This window comes from Protopterus annectens, chromosome 3.part0, assembly GCF_019279795.1.
Source record: "Protopterus annectens isolate FY-2018-M chromosome 3.part0, PAN1.0, whole genome shotgun sequence".
NCBI lineage: Eukaryota > Metazoa > Chordata > Ceratodontiformes > Protopteridae > Protopterus > Protopterus annectens.
In genome coordinates this window covers 1,964,314,565-1,964,339,172 of record NC_056731.1, presented here as the reverse complement: position 1 = coordinate 1,964,339,172, position 24,608 = coordinate 1,964,314,565, and the positions used below count along the sequence as shown (strand labels likewise).

Sequence of the window (24,608 nt, the reverse complement as noted above, 5' to 3'; positions counted from 1 at the left end):
ATTGAGATTCCGAGATGATCTTATTTTTTGTGCTGTGGATGTGGTCAACCTATTAAATGTAATTCCACATGATGTTGGCCTGAACTGGCTCCATGAATTCCTGGTGGATTCAACTTCTTTATCTAAAAATGAGATAAACACCTTGGTTACGTTGATGGAACTGGTATTAAAAAACAATTTTGTTTTCATAGGGGTCACTATTTTTTACAGAAGAAGGGGGTAGCGATGGGGGCAGCCTGTGCCCCCATCTTTGCAAACATAATTATGTTGCAGTGGGAGAAGAAATTTGTTCTTGACCACTTTAATTCTCCCCCTTGGGATCTATATATTCATTTTTTGGATGATGTATTCATTGTGTGGAATAGGTCAGCAGAGGAACTTTATTTATTGACTATATAAGTCAAACTACAGCTTTTTCAAAGTTTTACCTCTAAATCTAGTTATTCTGTTATTTCTTTTTTGGATGTGGATATTTTCAAAGACATTACCAACAAGAGATTGGTTAGTAATATGCACAGGAAACCTACCTACTCTAATAGCCTTTTACACTTTGACAGTTGTCATCCTGAACACCAAAAAATAGGGGTTGTGAAGGGACAATTTGTATGCTTGGCCAGAATGATTACTGAAGATGATACCTTTCAACTTGAGGCTAAATGGTTGGTGGAGATGCTTGCATCCTGTGGGTACCCTTCAAGGTTAGTTTGTGATATATCTGGGGAGATCCATCAAAAAAGACTGAATGTTTTTTATACATTATTACTTAACATTAACAATGATGATGGGTTGGTGTTTAGGAAAAATAAGGGAGGTAAAGATCAAAATGTCTCTGTATCATTTATTACCACTTACACAATGGATAATACACAGATTATTGACATTATGAGGAAAAACTGGAACATTTCCTGTTGTTTTGAGGGGCTTACTGAAACTTTTGGGAATGTACTTAAATTAGTTTACAGAAAGAGTAAGTACCTAAAACAGATTTTGGAAACTGGTAACTATGGTAGGGAGATTTTTTTTCCTCTAGAAAAAAATGGTACCTTTAAATGCAGTACCTGTAATCAGTGTAAACATATTATGGTGCAAAGTGAAGCAAAAGATGTCTATATCATATTATTGTATGATGTAAATAGCGAACGCTATTTCATCGTACTGATAATATCGAAACAACAAAATATCGGACAAATGGAACAGCAAATTATTTCCCACGGAAAAAATTCTCTGCTCCGTAAAAAAAACAAAAAAAACCCCAAACTTAAACACAGATTTAAGTGGGGGGGGGTTTGCCCCCCAACCCCCACATGTGGGGGGCTGTGCCCCCCATACCCACCCTACTTAAATATACCAACTCTGAGATTGCACCATAGTGGAGGAAATGGCAAAGTCCCGAAGACGGCCCACCAAATTTTTTCCCTGGGAAAAAATTAGACGTTCCGTGACTTTGCTATTTTGCCATTTCGACAGTATCGGATCGACTAAGTAACATTCGATATTTAGTCCATTCAATAGCGTCATATAGACCCAAGTAAAAGTGAATGGTATTGATGTAAGCACTAAGTTTTTCTGTAACTGCAACTCTGGTATTATTTATTTGACTCAATGTTTGCACTGTGAGTGTTTTTATGTGAGTAAAACTCAACGAAAATTCAAAGAAAGACTTTTTGAACACATGCTTGATACTAAAAAATGAAATAGAAATAATGTTTTGGCAAAGCACGTGTGAACTGCCCTGACCACACGTTTGGTTTTAAGGGGTCTTTTCTCTTAATATGGTTACCAAGGATGTGAGGGGTAGTCTGTGGAATGACTTAATTGAATTAAAAGAGTTCGTATGGCAGATTAGGTTGAATTCTTGTATGTTCCTGGGTTTGAATGAGAATTTATCTATTAATATTGTTCTTAAACTTCGTTCTTATGTTGCTTGATACTTATTGATAATATTTACTATCTTTTTATTTTTTAATTTATACATTTTGTTAAGTATGTATGAGGTTAAGGAATCTGGTTGGCTGTCTGGATCATGTGATGTGGTTTTGGAGGGGTATTTGAATGGAATCTGTTTTTGATGTTATTATGTTCTGAGGAAGTCTTGGCTACACTCTGACGAAAGCACTTAACTATTCTTTGTTAAAGTTTTTTATTCCTATGCTGCAGTGGGTTTTCATTTTCCAGTTCCTGGGGTTTGTACACCAATTGTGGTACATTCCTGAACATACAAGATACAGAACTCACACACCCTTTATGGGACAGCCACAGTGAATCATATTTGTAAATATGTTGATTTGTTTAATTTTGAATTAGAAATACAGATGTTCATTTTGATAAAGTCTTAGCTAAAATGAGCTTTTGAGTCCAGTCTATAGTAATTAAATAAATAATTAAATAAACAAAACAAACAACTAATAAATAAAATATCCTTCTACAATGTAATACTTTATGAGTATACATAATATGGTAGCTGTCACTATAGTGAATGCCTCCTACATTCCTAATATTTTCTGTGGTCAAGAGTTAGAGTCTTTATCTTTTTTGTGGTTATGAAATCTGTAGTATTTTGAGGAAATTTAACAAGGAATTTGCAGAGTAGAATAACACATCCATTAAACAGATCCTTACCCCACTAATAGCTATATATATATATATATATATATATATATATATATATATATATATATATATATATGTATGTATGACAATATCATAACTGTTTTCATTGTTTTGCCAGCACCCAAATCTGTCTTATTTTACTTAATATCTTTAATTTCTTTCATCTAATATACTGAAGTAATGTAAAAAACTCAAACAGTGTAGAGCTACATAATTTATATATTTATTTTAGTACATGACAGAATGCATTTCCACACTCCTTTACAATCAGGCATTGTCCATTTACTTACCCGGTATGATTTAAAGAAGTCCCATCTATCCACAGCCAGTGACCTTCGTTTTCTTTGTCTGTTAGCCCAATCCAGTACCATGCAACATCCAAATGTTTATTTAGAAATTTCTGAAATATATTAGTACACAAACATGTAATATATGTAACTCTATACACACACACACACATATATATATATATATATATTTATATATATATATATATATATATATATTTATATTGCAGGTATATTTATTTATATTTTCATTTTTTTAATCAGTAATTATGAGCAAAAAATAATTATTTTATATACATACACATATAAACTGTTTAGGACACAAATGAGAAGTAGAGAGGTTATGTGGCATGAGCAACTCTGAAGTAGAAAGGCCTTTTAGATAAATCTGCTGAGAATGAAATACATTGGAATGCACACTGGAACTTCAAAATGCTACAGTTTTACAGTCAAAATGAGTGTTCTTTCCACAGCAAAATAGTACAGTTCCAATACATTCCACAGAAAAATACTACTATTCCAATTTTACCAGTTTCTGACTTAATCTGTACAAGATTTTATGAGCCCCTTAGTTCAGAATATAACTTTACAACAGCCCTCTCCTTCCTTTTACTCTTTAATTCTCCTCTTTTTACCTATGTTCTTACTACCAAATCAATCCTACTCATAGTTTCCCCTACCCTCCAGTTAATATTCTTCCAGCTGTGCTTCTCGCCTCCTTACATTCATGACCTTCTATTCCAGGCATCAAGAAGAAACAGCTTGTGATTTCATGTCTCTGTCCGCCTTCTGTGTTTACTATGTTTCACCTGCATCAGCATTCCATTCTTAATGGTACTGAGAAAATCCAGTTTTCCAATGTCGAGTTCCCAGAATTTGGAAACCATAAGGTTCTTTCCTGCAGTGTGTGCATACCTCTCAACTGTACAGATTTTCACAGAATATTCAGATTTATGCCTCAAATATTTGGTCTGTTCCTCATAAAATCTGTGGTTTTCTGGCAAATGATGGAGGATTGAAGTCATTAAATGACCAGTGAATACATTTGAGTTTCAGACTTCATATCCTTCAGAAAAATGCTTCCTAATACAAATTTTATTATTCTTGCAGCTTTCTAAGTGCATACGATCAATATTTAAAATCTGTCCCCACTTTTGGGCTTTTGTACCCCATTATTTTAGGCTTTTCCAGATATCTTGCGTTAAGAGGTTGAGAGGTATGAGTGTGTGTCACCTAAAAACAAAGCAGATTTAAAAAACTGTTCCTATGTTTTTTCTTTATTCCCCCATCACTGCTGAAAATGACTCTTTGCCTCCCCCAAACTGCAGCTGGATTTTTCCTTCATCTCTTCCATTGCTACAGATGTTGACATTATACAGTTCACAGATAATACTTTTTGGAATTATTGGCTCATGATTACTCTTTAGAGCCTGATCTCAAATGGATATCTGTATAAGGGATGTTCAAACAAATTTTATTAGATGTTTTGCAGACCTAGTGCTGTTTTGCAGTGAAGTATGCAGACAATCCCAAAAATTAAAAACTGTTTTCAAATGCATCTAACATGTTAAAAAAGGAAATAAAGTAAAACTCACACAATGTGAGACACCAAAGTACTAAACAGTGATTTTTTTCCTCTCTTTAGTCAAGACTTCTTTAGAGGAAATTATTTACTGTAATTTTCCTGTCTTTTAACAAGATTAAAAGATGTCATACGATGCAATTAAAACTAAATAAACAATCACCAGGATTTACTAATCTTCCGTGTAAGACTAGATTAGTCTTACACGGAAGCGCCAGTCTAAGAGTATGATGGCAGCGCGCCATGCATATTAATGAGGGCACGCTGCCTCAACTCTAAAGCTTACACAGAGCCTGGACGAGTGTAGGGGGTGTGTCGGACTGAAAGCTTACACGGAGCCTGGACGAGTGTAGGGGGTGTGTCGGACTGCCGAGCAGTCCAAAAATCCACTCCCCTGCAATGAAGAAATGCTGCAATTTCGAGTTACATGAGTGAGTCCGCTCACATGTGTACAATGTAACACTACATTCCCCCATATCTTAAAACAACTTACAAAATTAAAAATAAAAATAATTTTATTTTTTTCTTCTTCCGATATAGCTGCCCATAGCTGCGCTGGTTTGCCCATTGCTTAGCTACAGTTAGCAGCTTAGACACCAGAAGAGGATAATAAGAAAAATATATAGAAATTAAGCTAAATGCCATTAGCATAGTGGTTAGAGCCTTCGCACAAAGAGGAGGCATTCCTGGTTCGAGTTCCAGTACTGCACGTTCCATTTTCTGTGGGAAATCTGTATACAAAAACATTTCCTGACATTTTTTTATGTATAAGTTTTGTAAAAAGCATTGAAATGTTAAATGTAGTAGTGCATGAATTATATATGTTGTTCTTGTCTTTCGGCTTTTCCCGGTTAGGGGGTCGCCACAGCGGAACTCCGGTCCGCTAATGATTGGCAGTAGATTTTCACGAACGCCGAGGTGCCAGCTCTATGAAGGTGAAATGGTTATGCATTCTGAGGTATGAGTACCCTATTTTAAGCAATATAAAGCACTGCTAAGCACATTTTACCATTATTGAGCATATTTAAATACAATTGTTCATAGCTGCGCACCGCGCTAACTAGCACAACGTCGAGCAACGTCGAGTAACGTTGAGCAACATTAGGCAAAATTGGGCAAAGTCAGTTAAACACACTCACACCTGCTTTACTGTACCTTAACCAGTCAGGTCTGCCCAGCAGGAAAATAAAAAGCAGTGACAGGGCTCGAACTCAGGATACTGTGCACTATAGTCACAGTATTTAACCACTAAGCCATGACAGTATTTTACAAACATGCACTTTCAACAGACACATATCTATCAAAGGAATTTTAAACACTGACAACATCAGCTAAGCAGGCATGCCTACAGCTGAGTTTTTCCAAAATTGGCCAATCACAAATAAGTGCGGGAAATGAGGCATATTTAAGCTCCACAGGCGGGAATACTTGCTATAACTGGTTGTAGCTTCATTCTGCAGTCAGCATGGCTGGTGTTGGTGAAGGCACTCGATTTAGAGCGCAACGCTGGGGCATCCAGGAGTCCAAAGTAATGGTTTGGCTCCTTGTCCACAATCATGAGGAAAGACTCCTATGGGGCCAGTACCAGGGTACCCAATATAAAACAGAGGCCTGGAACAGTCTTGCTCATGGTCTCACCGGTGCCACTGGTGTTCCTCGGACTGGTGAGCAGGTCAGGCACCATTATTCTGACCTGAAGCGATGTAGGGAGGATCAACTGGACCAGTGGATCCAGGAATCCTGTACAATGCCTAATGCCCCAGTACTGAGTAAGTAGCCATTGTATTAAGTAGTTAAGAATTGCTATGCTTATCTATACTATGGATAGGTATGTCTCAATATCACTGCATTTACTTCACAGCTGCAGGTGTTCGGGTTATGAACCAGCAAGCCCATGAAGATAGGCTGCAAAGGCTGTGTCATGAGGCAGGTTAGTAATTATTCTGCATGTACTGTTACACAGAATAAATGAGAGAGCCTTCAAAAAGTCTTTTAACCCAATAAATAAAGGTGTAATAATCCTTTAATAAATGTATGATTCATGGAGTGCATCTGTGCCATTTTCATTGATATGCTGTTGTACTGTTGCATTCTACAAATAGTAGTGTTGTATTAAGCAGTGTCAACCCACACTTGGGTAGGCCCATATAACGTGGGTGAGGGGAGTGCCAGTATCTTGTATGCATATGTACAGCCCTCAACTGTTGGTTCATGGCCAGCTTGTACAGGTTAATCTGGCTCATGAGTAGATTGGTATTGTGTTCCCCAGAAATGTTAGTGTGCTGCCAAAAATGTAGGGAGCTGTTAACATATAACTGATACTTTCACCGGAACATATCTAGATAATTATATGAAAAGTAGAGCTGTCAGTGTACCATCTTAGCAGTAGTGTGTGTGAGCTACTCTCAAAATATGTTGCAGTAACATCTGCATCTTGGACAGTTTGTATGTAAGATACAGCTCATGTATATAATGATCTAGGACATTGGTTAGTGTAATAATACATGTAAGGGACATATAACTGCAGTTAATAGGAATGTAGTGAAAACTAGAAGGATATATAAGTTGTTAATTGAGCTATATTTTCCCACCCTACTGTATGTGCATAAAAAATGCAATTCCACACCTCAATCGGTATGTCTAATCTCAAAATAATTGTTGGGACATATGTCCTATTGGTTTATAAATATTTGTATTTATTTCTATGCATGTGCCCTGTTAAAATACTACAATAATGGTGGCCTGTTGCCATCAATTCAACCTGCATGCTGTTGTAATGTCCACTATTGTTCTATATATGCATGTGTTATGTTTGCTTTTCAACTGTTGAAAATCTGGTGTGTTGGTTTAATGGGAATACTTCTGCATGCTGCTATAACTAACTGGGAATGCTGTTGACTGTTACTAACCCATATCTTTATTAAACTCCCCAAAACATAGTTCATATGGGAAGGCAGGTCCCAGCAGACCCACCTGTCCCACCTCAGCTGGCCATGGCACCTGGCAACAGAAGATCTGGCGTCCAGCCTGGGACCTCCTCCTCCATCGGCCCTGTGCCACCTTCAGGTAGAAGCACTGCAGGAGATGGGGCTCAGCCCCCCCCCGTGCAAGCGTAGGCAGAGGGGCATCTATCACCCTTCGAATGGTCTGGGCTGTGGTGCGTAGAGAGATTGAATATTCTGTTGCAGAACCTCTATGCCAGCTTGAGGCCTGAGTGGTGCAACTCCCAGGTCAGCCTGCCCCTCCTACACAGCCCCCAGGACAGCCACCCTCTGGGCCATGAAAGTGCAGTGGTGACTGCCCATGAGTGGGGACCTCAGTCTCACTGTTTCCATTTGGGGGCTCATGGGCTTGCGATTTCCAAACATCCCTCCCCATCAAAGGTGTTCGCCCACCACATGTGTCATATACTACCCCTGTATGCGTCTTGTTTGTCTTGGCTGTTTACCCCCCCAACCTACCTCCACAAATATACCTACTTCCCCTACCCCACATTCCACTCTCACCTGAAAAAAGGGCAATCTGCTCCCAAAAAAAAATTACGCCCCGTACATAGCTGCCCATATTGCACACATGTCCACTGGACACATGAAATGTTACTTAACTGGCATTACAACATACTTTGTTGTCCTCACCCCTCTCTCAGGGGTTGAAGGGTTCATATCTACCTCCAAATTTATTGCATATGCACAGCTGTTGCTGTTGAATAAATGGGCTGCTATGGACCTTCCCTACACCCGTCCTGCATCCCAAGCTATTTTCCATACTGTCTTTCCCTCTTTGTGCCCCTTTTTCATCACTTTCCTATCTCCCATTTTTCTTTTCTTTCAAAGAAATTAGTGTGGGGTGAGCGGGAGTAAGCACTATTAAGCAGTAGTGAGTGGGTTTGCGCAATTTTGCACTTGTTTGCACTTGGCTAAGCATGGCTAAGCATCTCACACACCCATGCAAACCCACTTACAACTGCTTAAAAGTGCCTTAGTCACTCTGTATGTGAAGGCCCTTGTTCTGCTCAGGAACAAAATAAAACACCTCTGTAAGTCTCAAACCCCAGACCTTGCACACACTACACAACATGAATTACCACTAAGCCACAATAGATATACATCAAGTTGGTGCTTAAATAACTATATCATGCATCAGAATGAGTGAATGTAAAGGAAAATTTGGAATACCATTCCACACAACTTGTTCTGTGGATGTTGACCAACAGTTGTTGTGGGATTACATTACATGACTGTGATAAGAGAAGCAGCCATTCTAGCAGGAAATAATGTTACACCATCACTTTACAACCCCACACAGTATCTCAGCAGGAAAAACACTGGCATATCTGTTTAGGGCAGAGGCCATACCTCCCAAATGTCCCAAATTTGACACAAATATTAGCTCTGTCCCTCTGAATCCCTCCTAAAACTACTGACTTTGGTCCAAAAGGTGGTGAATTACACTTAATGAATAATGACAATAATTAAGAGTTAGGCACTTCTTTTACTTCAGAAAAGGTGTATTAATACATATGCTCTGATTCTCTCAATGTTTCAATTTAATGGTACTAATATTTTAAAGGTGTCCCTGATTGTCCCTGACTTTTTCTTGACTTTTTTCTGAGTCTGTTCAAATATGTACCTGATTGGTTGAGAGGTCTGGCAGAGGCAGAAACACAGAGGCATATTAGCCTTTCTGCTGTTGCATACTGTGCAAATAGCTTTGGAAGGAGTTTCAGAAGCATACCCTTATGTAGGAATACAACACTGAAATACAAATGGATGTAGCCATGTACTGGTAGCAACCAGCTGTAAGAATGCCATTGCTCTATTGCTGAAAAGACCTGTGTGGTGCACAGACAAAAAATAACAGGCTATTCTATGGCTATCATGTGGATAGGTCCACCAGTTGGGAGTTACGCAGACAGACTACTTGCCTTGATAAACTAACATGTACACAGCAACCCTGTAAGTTCAGCAAGATAAAATCGACACAATACTACTTATGCTCTCTGTACTTCAGCAACCCTACCCAACTGTAGAATATACCTGTGTGTGCAGGGCCTACCAAGGATGTAGGTAAGCATACTCACAGTACTGAAATGTGCCCAGTTTTTTTGAGCAGCTTGTGCTAATGTCAACACTAAAAAAAGCACAAACTGTTTAGAACTGAGTAAATGAATATTCACAGTATAGCAGTTCACAAACAATTCTTGTGCCAAAGGAATACATCTCTATAACTAGCTTTGTATGCCAGTTAATTGTAACAGTTGAAAAGAAAGTACATCTTTCCATGTATCTTGGGGTAGCATTTTGAGGGGTGAGTACATTTCTACACTGACAAGTGGGTACTGGAAGCAGCAACACTAGGTCTGAGTACAAAATGTAAATTTCTGGCTACAGCACTGGCTTCTGATATAAGAACTATATCAACCTTCTGTCTTAAACAATGATGTCCACACCAAACAAGGATGATCTCCATCTTGGAAAACTAAAAGGGCCACACCTACATGAGTCAGCAATTTATAGTACTAGGTTGCTATGACAGTGATTACTGCAATTACTACACAGCAGGCTGCATGCATTTAGCAAATGGTGGCCACTAATTGGTGCAGAGGCCATCACATGCTCATGTGCAAATTCCTACAAAAGCAGGCTGCAATCTCTGCCAACAAACTCAATCACTCTATTGCAGAGACTGACAGAGACAGAGAGACAGAGAAAAGGAAAAATAAATAATATCAAATTATACAAAGGAAAGGTATGTGCCACATATGTATTTACTGGCATGTAGTAGGTTATTGAAGAATAGTCTACATAATGTGAAACATTCATATGTGGCAGCAGTACTTCTTTATGCAAAGATGTTCTGCTTAACTACTGCTATGGACAATATTGTGTGTACCTGTGGGCAGTGGGACATACCTGTGAAATGTGTAGCTCAGCATTAAATGTCAAAGATCTGATCCAAAATGGGCAGCTATGGACCTTCCCTACACCCGTCCTGTACAGTAGTGTGGCCAATAGCTGTTGGGGGGATTAGCACTGACATTATATAAACATAGGTGTCACAGAACAACACATGCATGATAGTCATATTAAAGTGTAGCTTAGCATTGGCAACTGCTGTAGCAGTCTAGTATACTTATCTAGCATCTGTTGACATATATTCCCCCTAATGTTAGTCTGTGTTCATATGTGACACCTGTTTGTGTTGTAGCAAGGCCCAACAGTTCAGCTGTGATGTCCAGTGACTTACAACAGTGTGGACCATGTGTGTGTATGCCACACACATATGGAGAAATATATATGGGTCATATATATTCACATCTGTATATGTGCATAGAGCAGGGGACATATTGCAACTGTTTGCGAAGGGGGAAGATATATATGTTGGTGAAGGTTAGTATGTGCATATTTGTATGTAGGTTTTAGTGTGTGACATACAAGACAGCATACAGTGCTGGTATATGACATGTGGTGGTTAAAAACTGTGGGTGGTTTGTTCAGTTTGCAATGTTGAAGCAAGTAAGGCCTGCTAAAGCTACCTGGGCTGTGAACACCTTCAATGCATTTATCCCAAGACTGTGCAATTTTATTAAATTACTGTACACCTTACATCCTTTGTATAATTGATATTCTCACTATGAAAGGTGAAATGTATATGTGCCTACATATATATGTATATGTAGACAAATGGATGTGTATATGTATATATATATATATATATATATATATAGATATATAGATATATACACACTCATACACACCTGCATCTACTTGTTGCAATAGATTCTCTGTACTGCTGACTGACTGTGATGGTCAATATGTTTGTGAATACCAATACGTCAAATATATGTATCTGTGGGATAGCTTAGTGGGAAACTGTTTATGTTATGGTATTATGGGTCCTTGCTTTGATCCTAGCAAAAGCGATGTATTCTGTTGCTAGGCAGAACAAGTGCTATTGCATACAGTGTGATCAAATCCCTTGGTTTTAACTAAGGTGTGTCATTGGAGGCTAAATCACTACATCTATGATTATTGATTGGTTCCGATGTTGAATGCAAATCCTGTGTGTACTGTAGTACTAACTGAAGCTCTGGTCCTGTACAGCAAAGTATGGTGCATGTCCACATTGCTTGCATCCACTGTTTTGTGTGGTCCCTGTATTCATCAAAGATTACATTTCTCAAGATTAAGGTTGTGTAAGTACTGACACACAGTACTGCATAGTAGACACTGAAAGCTTATCTAGGTTGTCATACCTTTGTGTCCTGTAATTATGTCTGATGTGTGTTTGGGTATGTCTGTAACATGTCCTTTGACATATGTGTGGTAATACATATAACTGCTTATCTAGCAACATTCATAGTGTACTACAGCAGTATGTGACCCATATTCCCAATTGTGCGCATATTTTGGCCATGGGTTTGGCAATAACAAGTTGTGTGCTATAATAATAATACATTTACTGGACCTTACACTGATTGTGATGGATGATATATTTCTTTACACATCAGCTTGATGTATATCTGCTGTGGCTAGGTGGTGCATCGCATTGCATACAGTGTGCCAAGTACTCTTGTATAGTCGTATATAGTGATTTTATTTTGTTGCTGTGCAGAACATGGTTCATTAGATAGAGAGTGAGCAAGGCACTTTCAAGCAGTTGGGTGAGCAGTGATAAGTGGCAGTTACAGTGTTTCACTCTCGGTTAGCTTATAGGTTGCTATATATGGCAGTTCAGTGATATCTGTACTGTATAATGTTAAATGTGCCATATGACTTGCTCAGACATATTTTTGTATTTATGTCTTCCAGGCATCATGGCCCACCACAGGAACCCAAGTTACAGTATTGCTGAAGATGATATCATTACTAGCAGTATGATTCAGCACTACCGTCTCATGTTCTCATGAACCAGCCAGGACCAGCAGGAGTGTACTGCAATGTGGCAAGATGTTGTCCGCAGGGTAAATGAGGTAGGCCTGCATAACCGGACATATGAGCAGGTACGCCACCACTGCAGTGATCTTCTCAGACATGTCCATCAGCATGCCGCTGATGTGCGTTGACAACAGCTTGCAACAGGGGGTGTTGTTAATATCCATCCCCCCTCACCAGAGTGGAGGAGCTGCTCATGAGCCTGGTGGCACCTGCCCAGCAACAACAGCAGCAGAAATACACCATGATGGAGGTTGGAGCCACCCAGCAAGCACACATGGAGCATGCAGGTAACGTGGCATATCTGTAGACTACTGTTAACTGTATTGGTAGATCATGCATATGTGAGATGGGGAGTGTGTCGTTCAAAGATGTGGAGCCTGTTGTTGTGCAATACTGATCATTTGGAACATGTTCTGTAGCCCTGTGAATGTGAACTGTTGTTGTACTGTAAGATTGCAAACATACAGTAGCAATGCCACAGTTGAGGCCACTGACAAACTGTCTCATCTCTATGTAGGTACCTCTGGGGTGACATCAAGGCAGCAGACAGATGCTGGTGAGTGTGTTCTACATTTATTATTGTAAATAAAAAGTGCATGTCATAGTTAAGGTGTAGGCCATGTACACATGTAACACACCTACCCATAATGCATGCTGTGCATGTTTGGTGTAAGAGCACTCACATCTCACTAATGTGATTAGCTGCCTCAAACACATGCAATACACAGATAATCTCAAACAAATGTGCTAGACTGTAGTGACCTTTGGATAGGCACAGTTGATACTCAACATGCACATAACATACACATCTATGTCATGCACAGAGCATTTTAACATGCTACGTATAAAAGATTCCCAAACCCTCTGTAAAGACACACTCCAGTATCCAAAATCTCATCCACACATTACACATAATATACCTGAGGGATGGAAGCCTATCCTGGGTCATTTAAACACTCTGCAACACACTACACATTCATGTCAGGGAATGCTCCTTATTGGCCTCCTTACAAACTCACATAACAACTGGTTGTGAAATGTTGTATTTAGCCAATGTAGTACAGTTCTGGCACAGCATGATTAGTGCTGGTTTGTGAAACATTTGTAGCCTTGAGTGACCACCTGATGCTTCATGATGATGGCCTATGGTACTATACCCCATCCAGTTATTGTAACCACAGTACTACACATAGCTGTCATTGCTACACACCATAATGATGTGTGTGCACACATATGCACCTCTAAACAGTATGCATACCAATCACCATTTGCACAACTGACACATATATGTCTTGTGATGCTATTGAGTGGCTAGGTCATATGACACATATTGGGTATGTGTAGTGTTTAAATATGCAGTTGTGTTTTAGCATGCCATGTCATGGATGAGACTGGCATGTCCACAATATGATCTACACTCACCATAAGTACCGTACATTGGGTATGTGGCCGAATGGTATTCCATCAATTATCCATGCACCACTGATGATGTTGTGTGAATACTCATCATGCATGTGCTAAAAATGTGTCCACAATTATTTGCTAAAGACACAGAGGCTGTAATCAGCATTGGATACCTATCTGGCACACACATACACATCCAGCAATGGTATGTACACCAGTGAGTTATGGTGCACAGTACATCACAAGGTTATGAGTACCTGCACAGCAATGTTGTGTCCATGTATGCATTGTGTTCCAGGGGGGAGGACCATCACCTAATAACAAAATGCATGCATCAAAGCCATGTATACTGTTAGTAACAAGGGCTGACTACACTTGCACTGCATGCTGTTGCGCAACACATGTCCTGCATGCTGACATGTGTGATATGACTGCTTTGCTTGTGATACTGTACTGCAACATCACCTGCTATTGTGTATTTTCTGTGATTGCTGGTAAGTGTGTGTCTGCTTTCGGGAGGAGTGTAGTTTTGTGTGTGTGCATGTGTGCATGTGCATATGTGTGCATGTGCGCATGTGCGCGTGTAGTCTGAAGTCATGTTCAGGTCTTAAAGTATGTTTCCTGTTTTCCTCTCACAGGTGTTGAGGTTGGGCTGGTTCAGTACAGCAGGGAACCTGATGTCACTGAGACAGACAGTGATCATGAGGATAGGTGTGTTGAGGTACAGGCAGGTTTGTCAGGGTCTGTTGTTGGGCCACCAATTGACAGTACACAAGTTTCCACCCCATCCATGCACACAGTCATACTGCCTGTACATCCATCATCACCATTGCCCTTAGCTGAGGGACAGTGTACAGCTGGCACTGACCAGGCCAGTGTGGTATCTATGGCACATGTATCAGGACACAGCAGCCATAGCCAGATGTCTGGAATGGCACCACATAGGCAGATGCCCAGGGGTTCTCGTCAGAGCACTGATGGTCATCATGCCACTGGCAGACGTGCCACACCTCTTTCTACCACATGCATGTTGCAGGCTGTCATGGAGGCACAGACACGAATGGAGCGGTACACCAGACAGGGGCTAAGGTCACAGAGGGCTCATTACACCTCTGTAAATGACAGTATCCGTGACCTTGCAGGTGCCATATGTAACTACACTGAGGTCATTGATAGTTGTTGGGGTGAGACATTGGATGTCCCCCACAATGTCATGTCCATGTGTCAGGACAGTGCGGGACAGTTGAGACGTGGACATGGATGTATGCCAGCAACATCACAAGCTGGCAGGCGCCATGGACGTCCAGCAAGTCACAGCTACTCCCGTAGTGCCAGTACCAGCCCCAGCAATGTTGGGGGGGATGTCCATAGACCGTCCTAGAAGACCATGTGCACGTGGCTATGGCCAGTCCCAGCAGGGACCTGGATCCAGTGGACATTTGTCAACCTCTTCGGATAGTACCAAATCTGGATTAGTACCTGATACTGTCTGTAGCACCCCTGCCAGGCACAGGTTCTGTATCCGTGGCCAGAGACAGTGATCTGTAAAGCCTGCCAGGCACAGTCTGTAGCTGTCTCACAAATCCCCGTATATGGCAGCGACATGGTGGAACTCTGTGCATGCAGACACACACACACACATAAACCAGAAACCTAGGGTAAATACATACCCATACACATGACATCAACATTGGCCCATAACAGTACTCGTGGCCCTCACACACACACTCACACACACATGTCGATTGTATGGCTCAGTGTAGGCCTCTGGCAAACCAACAACACACCCTGTGCATATGATGAAACCTGTGCCACCTCCTGTCATCTGTAACATTGATGCAGGAACAGGCTAACATGGTGCTGATGCACAGGGTGACTTTAATAAAGTATAGCAATGGTTGGATGTGTAGCATGTTGTCAGCAGTAAAGTGTAATGATATCCTTGAAGGTGTAGCTGAGCAGGCATGATGCATTAAAGCTGTAATTATCAATGTTGTATTGTTTTCACCAGTGTTTATTCCAGTTGTGTTTTGTTTGCCCATGTGCCACTTAGCTGATGTGTGTAGTTGTGTCAGCATGTGTTATACAGTGTACAGTACGTGTGGGGTGTGTGCAACACAGGTTTGCAGGTGTCCATTTGTGAACATGGTGGAGGTGCACTGTCTGTATGTACATGCATATTGCACACATGGGCAGGGTGACATGCCCTGTATTGGCCAGTGTTAACACTCCATAGTTTCTGTTGGTGGCCAGTATGCATTGTACTACACACATTTTGGAACTTGAGTATGCACGTGTGTGTATGACATGGGTTGACACTGTGCTGTGGGTGATGCTGTTGTTGCTATCTGTCATTTGTTTGCATTACTAAGGTTAACACTGTCCCAGCTGCATAATCCTTTAGTAATGCACACTGTTCACCTACAGGGTTGCATGGACCGTGCTATCACAAACACAAGAAATTCTCACTTATACAGTAAAAGTGCATTAGTCTCATGGACCCCTGCCATAAACTAAATATATAATAGAAGGTGTGAAGTTGTACCAAAAAAGAGTTACATACCAAGAAGGGATAACCTCTCTGGTCAGTATCATTGGCAAAATACAAGCCCTCATTAAACATACAAGGCAAGCTTCAAAATACAAAATGGCAAGGATTCCAAAGACAATACTAAAGCTTTCTTTAGTGTTGTTTATAATCGACAGGGAAAAATCAGATCGGGTCACAGTTAATGTAAATGGTCACAAAGTACACTTATCTGACTGACATTACGAATTTCTTGTCAGACAGTTTAAATGTGGATTTCACCACCCTGTCATTACACAAGGGCCACATTTCCAGACCTGTAGAATGTAAAACCTGATGATTCACAGACACTCTAGTTAAAACAACTTTACCAAAGTCTAAACCACAGTGGCAATGGTACTGGACAGTGTCCCTGGCTGTGTCATACACAAGCTGACATATGAAGTCACCACTCACCTAAACACTCTGTCCAGATGCAGCCTCTATACAGGTTACATACTTGTGGAATGATGCATGGTAATGGTGTTCACAATCCACAAGGGTTGAGCTACAACGTCTTCTTCTTCTTCTCCTTTTGGATGCTCCCATTAGGGGTCGCCACAGTAGATCATCTGTTTCTATATCTTCGTGCCCTCTGCATCTTGCGCTGTCACACCATCCACCTGCATGTCCTCTCTCACCACAGCCATAAACCTCATCTTAGGCATTCCTCTTTTCCTGTTACCTGGCGGCTTCATCCTTGGCATCTATTTCACAATATACTCTGCATCCCTCCTCAGCACATGTACAAACCAACTTAATCCTGCCTATCTGGCTTGATCTACTAACCTTCAAACCTGGGCTGACACTGTAATATACTTATTCCTAATCCTGTCCACCCTTGTCACACCCAGTGCAAATGTTAACATAAATTGATTAAGGGTAGAACTACAACAGATCCTGGAAACTCTCATCCTATAAGCCAGACAAATGTTATCTGGAAGGCTATGGAGCACAGCATTATAGAACTCATTAACAGAGACATTATGAACCTGCAAACACTACACCATACCCACTTAGGTTCTCTAAAGGCCAGATCATGGTTCCTACACCTAGTAGACTTCAAGCCAGTTAACAAGGCTATAGGTGATGGAGGGGAGGTCCACACAGCCTAGCTATAGCTCACCAGCAATTCATACCCATCCCACATTCTGGTATTATACATAACCTCAACAGACTGACCATAAACGATTGTTAGATGATTGATTGACAACTGATGCACAGATGTAGGACACACACTAACATTTGCAGCCTCCATGTACAATTCTATGCCAGTAACAAGTGGTATTCACCTGCACTCAGTCCTGGGACCACTCCTGTTTGGCATATAGCTTTCTTAGGTACAAGCAAACACAGTAGGGATATGTCTGCCCACGTTTGATAAAAATGCATACTGTGGGCTATACTTTATTCTCCAGATGACACATACATCCTCCAAAAGGGTATCATAGTGACAGATACCTGATGTCAAACTCATGCTGTAAAGCTATAAGCCAAAGAAAGCATAGTTATCCACTTTTAGAAAACAAAGTATCCACAGAGTACCACATAGGTAGTAGCCCCCAAAATGTGGAACAGGTACTAATGTATACATAGAGCCATGTGTTTAGTCATCTCTCCTTTGCTAATCACATTACCAAAGGGTTTTGGAAATCCCTCTGTGGAGCACATAAGCAATAAAGGGTTTGCATGCAGATCCACAGAGGTTGTTGCACACCTATAATGATTAGTCATCTTTGCCAGACTTTGCTTGCTTTGGAACAGGATTCAAATATACCTCAAGCATATACCCTCACTCACACTCCAATAGAAACCGTGATTAGTGGATGTGAAGCAGAGGCCATAGCCCAGGGATCACTGCAGTGGCTAAGCTTGTCATAAGCATACAGAAGTGACCTAAGGTCTGGAAAGCACCAGCACGCTCTGGCAAACATAACAGATGCTTTCATGGAGAAAGCAGAGTACCCACCTATGAAATAATTGAGGTCACATGTATGTATATGGCTTTGCCCCGCAGTTACCTTACATGTGTAATGCACATACAGTTGTCATTGTGATATGTCATACACTAGAAATATCAAAACCTACTCTGCATTGACCAATGGTATCACACACCTGAAATACACACGCACAGTCAGCAAGTGCAAAATTCAAACTCCTTCCTAACTACATTATGACACTACAGCCGTATGCATTTACACGATGAGCTATACATTGTATTGAGATTGCACCTTTCCACAGGTATATTTGTAGGATGGTGACATCATCAGACTTGACAAAGATGAGTTTACCACTTTTAAGGGGTGTGACTAGTCTCCAAAAAGGTTGTGCGTTCCCATAGAAATGCACACACAATTGGCAAATGCAGGAATCAAACCCCTACATAACAATACTGCAGCAGTATGCATTTACACAACACACTATACACATTACTGGGATTTATCTTTCCACAGGTATATTTGTAGGATGGTGACATCATCAGACTTGACAAAGATGAGTATACCACTTTTAAGGGGTGTGACTAGTCTCCAAAAAGGTTGCTTTCTCTCAGGGAGACACACACACACACACAGATGACAAGTGCAGGAGTCAAACCCCTACCTAACTCCATTATGATACTACAGCAGTACACGTTTACACGACACGCTATACTCATTACTATCATTTCATCTTTCCACAGGTATATTTGTAGGATGGTGACATCATCAGACTTGACAAAGATGAGTATACCACTTTTAAGGAGTGTGGCTAGTCTCCAAAAAGGTTGCTTTTCATGAGGGAGCCACACACACCTTTGGCAAGAGTAGGAATCAAACCCCTACCTAACTACATTACAATACTACAGCAGTACACATTTACATGACACACTATACACATTATTAGGATTTTATCTTCCCACAGGTGTATTTGTAGGATGGTGACATCATCAGACGACAAAGATGAGTATATCACTTTTAAGGGGTGTGAGTAGTCTCCAAAAAGGTTGCTCTCTCCCCAAGGAGAGACAGACACACATATACACATTTGGCAAGTGTGGGGTTCTTAATCCAAACTAAATACTTCTTTACACTTCAGCAAACAATATGGAGTTACAGGGTGCAATACAGACATTACTCGCTGGCAGTTTGCCCAAAGGTTTGTTCCACATTTGCTAAACTCAGCAGGCTTATCATACTAGGTGTATTGTGAGTGTATTGTATGCACAGGCCATGACCATATCATATATGGGTTGATGCACCACATGCTGGCACACACAGGGTCAAACCGGTAGCTAAGCTTTGTCAACCCAATACTGGACAATACAGTCAAGAGGAGTAGGGTCATAAAAGCACAACACCAACAGTCTTACATAGACCTACAATATAAGCACCAGCAAAACACACACATAAATACACATTACCATACTCGGAGAATACAAATATTAATCTGAAAAAGAGAGTGTCCTCTTAAGCAGACAAGCAAGCAACATGCACCTCCAAGCACACGCCTAAAAACACATAATACACCAAAGCAGTGTGCCTCACAACAGACCCTAAAGCAAAACAACATACCCAACACACTAGTAATAGGTGACTCCATAGTCAGGCACACAGATGTTCCACTCACTAGGCTGGACAAGGGGAAGGTTACTGTCAGTTGTCTGTCAGGTGCTATGATCCGCCACATAACACAAGCACTTAGATCACTCCAGAACAGGTACATATATGCCACGGTCTTTGTACATGTCAGTATGAATGACCTAAGACATACCTCCCAGGACAACATAACAAGAGCTATATAGTAGCTGTATGATCATGTAGCCCAGGCTGGTATGACCCTGACCTTGAGTAGCATCTTACCTTCACCTACATGATACTGCAATATAACAGAAAGATGATAAACTTCAACAATTGGCTGAGCTTCTTGTGTCATTCAAAGGGTATCCAGTCTCTGTCTGCCTGGGATGACATGCTAAACATGCCTCATTGCTTCGCTAGATATGGTTTGTACCTGTCACCCCTATGCTTCTGAATACTGGCCAAGGCTCTTGCTGTCTCCATATTACCTTTTTTAAGCAAGGCTCAAAGGTTCATAGGTTCATAGGTAGGTACTAGGCTATCGGCCCTGGGAACTATACAAGCCCAGCCTAAAAAGGTACCCTGGCTTTTGCCACCCAAGAAAATTATTTTCCTGTGTCACTGTCGAACAGAGCCACAGAGGTGATCCCCGGGGTGAATTTCCTATTTCCCATCCAATCATCAAGAGTTTGCTTAAAGAGTGCTAATGAGGAGCTTTGTTTGATATATATAGGTAGCTTATTCCGGAGTATGGGAAGTCTCTGATTTAGGAATCTATCCCTCCGGCATGTTCTGTTTATTGTGGTGACAAGGTTTAGGTCCCTAGAGCATGTAGTTCGGAGGGATTGGGATTTTTTTAAGTGGAGCATGTCCAACAGCTCTGGGTTTGGCATAGCTTTGTATGTTAGGCAGAGATCACCTCTGAAGAGGCGATATGCGACGGAGTAAAACTGGATTTTTTTGAGACGGTCTGTGTAGGACATCTGTTTGAGGCCGGTAATCCTCTTTGTGAGGTATTACTGCGGCCTTTCCAGTTGTTGTAGATGTCTTGTGAGGTACATACCAAAAGGGGCGTTGTACTCTATAATGGGTCTAATGAGTGATGAGTAAAGGGGAACAATGACCTCGTTTTTTCTGGATGACAAACCTTTTGTGATGAGGTGTGCCACGTAGAAGGATTTCCTGACTACTGTGGCGATGTGATTATCAAAGGAAAGACTACTGTCCACCTGTGTCCCAAGGTCTCTTATCACACTTTCGGTGTTAAGTATACTACCGCCTATGTTTTAGTTCATGGGTATGGAGTTTTTACCAAAGGGGATGACAATGCACTTTTTTGCATTGAACTTGAGGCCATGGCTTTGACACCAGGCATCTGTCTCAGTGAGGCCCTTTTGTATGATGTCCACATCATTAGGAGTTTTGATTATGGCTCCTAGTTTGCAGTCATCTGCGAACTTCATTAGCCAAAGACCTTCTGTGTTAGCCTGTACTTCAGAGAAGTAGATACCAAACAGGAGAGGACCCAGGACTGAACCCTGTGGTACTCCACTTGTCACTGGTCAGAAGTCGAATTTGGAGTCTGCTACTTTTACAGTGTAGGTTCTGTCAGTGAGCCAGTTGGCAACCCATCTTGTGACATAGGGATTTATACCTAGTTTACTGAGTTTATCTATAATTCCAGAGTGGGGGATAGTGTTGAAAGCCTTGGCAAGATCTAGATAGGCTGTGTGAACCACCTTACTCTTGTCTACGGCTTTGGTGACTGCTTCAAAGAATTCTATCAGGTTTAGGCGACATGATTTGCCTTTTACAAACCCAAACTGGGTGGGGTCCAGAGTTTGGAAATTACCAATGTCTTTGTTTATAAGTTCCATGATGATACGTTCCATGGCCTTGCAGACCAGGCTCATCAGGCTACTGGGGTGGTAGTTCCTGGGGTCCGTGGTGGTTCCACCCTTGTGGAGTGTGATAACTGTCACTGTGTGCCATTCAGCAGGCACAAAGCCTGAGGTGAGGCTATGATTGGCCATGATACTTAGGTGGGGTGCCAGTTCGTTCTGTAGTTCGTGTAGAACGCAGCCTGGGATGCTGTCTGGTCCCATGGATGCTGTGTTCCTGACTTTGGAGAATGTGGTTTTTACCTGTGCAGCCATGATTACAGGAACTTTGCATTCTTCCGGTATAGAGATGGGCTCTTTAATGGGTGAGAGGGGTGTACAGTTAGCACTGAACCTGTCTGCCAGGATGTTGCCAATATCAGTTGGGTCTGTATATTTAGTGCCATTGTGATGTAACTCAGGGCATATCTGAGTGTTGCCATTGAGATTATTGACATAGCTATAGAATGCTTTGTGGCTGTCTTTATAATCAGTGGCAATTTTGTTTTCATAACTAGCTTTGGAGGATTTTATCAGGGATCACAGCTTCTTACTGAGGCTGACTAGGGAGCTCCTGCACTCATGGTATTTTACTCTCTTTTGCAGCAGTTTCTTCCTTCTGTTGTGCAGTTTGTTTATGGCAGGGGACCACCAGATCGGCTTCCTTTTTTTGGAGGATAGCATCTTGGTTCTGTTTGGGATAGCACGATCCATGCACTCATGTAAGTGCTTATAAAGTGCAATTGTGTAGGATTCAGTAGTTGTAACTGTATTGTCCATCTGCATGGGTATCATGAAATTCATCACCTCTGTCTTAAGACGCATGAAAAAAAAAGAAAAGACCAATGGTTAGACCACAGCTGAAGATAAAAATGGAATAATCCACGTCAGGAAATAAATCACTTGCAGCTTCACAGTAGTGCCCTTTATAAAACCAAAAGTTGCAACTGAGATGTAGTAGTCAAGGTAGGAAACGGTTCACTTGCAGTTTCACACCACTTTATTAAACAAGAGTAAGCGCTTTCGCGATCTAAGTCAGCTGATCGCTTCTTCAGACTCATAAAAACAGTTAAAACATTGGTATTTAAAATATGGTTCAACCAGTGAAAACACATATAGAACTATGACATAGACTAATTAAAATCGCATACATCAGTACATTAATTTGCCTTATATTCTGCATAAGATGAAATAAAATATACATATAACAGACACATTTTATGTAATAATCCATATTACTTAATGTTTTAGTGGTCTGGATTTTAAAAAAGGTTTCAAGGAAACAGCATTGTTCAGTCCAGGAGACCTATCTGCCTGAAGTAATAAAATCCATCTTTGTTCTGCTTCCTCTACCTTATTCCTTATATCACCTCCTCTCTTACTTTTATTTATTATTTCTAAAACCATGAAATTAAAAATATGTTTCTTATCTTCTTCCACATGTTTTGCTAAAGCACTTGTGTCTTTTTTATTTCTTATATCTCTAAGGTGTTAAAGGATATGTTCCTTTAGACACCTATTGGTTTTGCCTATATGAAAGGCATGACAGACAATGCAGAAGCTGAAATAAACCAAATTTTGTGTTCTGCAGTCAGCATAAAAATCTATATCAATTATAAATTCTAGTGTAGGATGTTTATATGTAGATTTATAAATAGTCACATGCTGTACAATTTCTGCAAGGAAAAGTCCCCTGCCTATCAGATAGGATCATTCTTTCATTGTTTCTGGATTTATAACAGAATTGCCTTTTTAAGGACTTCTTATTTCTAAAAGAAAAGCTGGGTCTATCTTCTAACAACTCTCTCAAGTCAGGATCCGACAATAAAGCATTCCAATTCTTCTCAAAAATATTACAGAACCTCTGATGTCACTTGAAATTTTTTACCATGGTTTCCTTAATGGGGGATGGGGGCAGCATGTGGATATCTAGGGTAATTAGCTTATGGTCAGATTGGATCAATGAGTCGTTGACTTCAGGTGTGGAACACTGGTCACTCAGGACAAACCAAACCCCATAACCAACACAAATAACCACAAAGTGAGCTAAATGTTACTCATTGCCAGAAGTCTCAGCCTCCAAATACACACACTCAAGGCACTTCTCAGTATGAAAAATATTGATATCTGTGCAGTAGCAAAAACCTAGTTCAAGGCTCCAGAGAGCACACCAGCACTACCAGGATACTACTCATTCCATACCTTCCAGCATCGGAACCTGGATCATAGCACATAGGGCGGGGATGTATCCATATTCATCAAGGATACCTACACCTCTCTCTACATCCTCTCTACAGGATATGTACCCATAGAATGTTGCACAGCAACATTCTTCCCACTCCATAGGGGTGGGGCCACAACAGACCCTTGGCATTCCCGCTCTATGAGCCTGGCGAGTCTGATCTGCAAGGCAATGGAGCCAGTCACAATGGAAGTCAACAATAAAGACATTGGAAACCTTCACACAGTTGAGCACACCCAGTTTGGCTTCGTCAAATGCAGATCATGCCTCCTGAACTGGATGGATTTCTTTGAGACAGTTACCCAGGCTACAGATGATTGAAAGGAGCTCCACACAGCCTACCTATACCTCGCTAAGGCCTTTGACACCATTCCCCAGTCAGGTATCATAGATGAACTCACCAACCTGGTCATTAATCCATACATCACAAGATGGATTGCAAACTGGCTCAGATAGATCCCACAAATTAAGAGTTGCTGGCTACATGTCAGACTCTAAACCAGTAACAACTGGTGTCCCCAGGGTTCAGTCCTGGGGCCCCTC

The 24,608-nt window shown here is 40.9% G+C and overlaps 1 protein-coding gene across 1 annotated transcript in view; it reads right to left on the bottom strand.

Moving 5' to 3' along the window:
* Positions 1–24,608, bottom strand: part of LOC122797221 (C-type lectin domain family 4 member E-like) — a 589,212-nt gene that overhangs the window by 72,295 nt on the left and 492,309 nt on the right. The window contains exon 5 of the mRNA XM_044066058.1: positions 2,901–3,010. Coding sequence (XP_043921993.1) covers positions 2,901–3,010 — 110 coding nt within the window. The remainder of the gene's footprint in view (positions 1–2,900; positions 3,011–24,608) is intronic.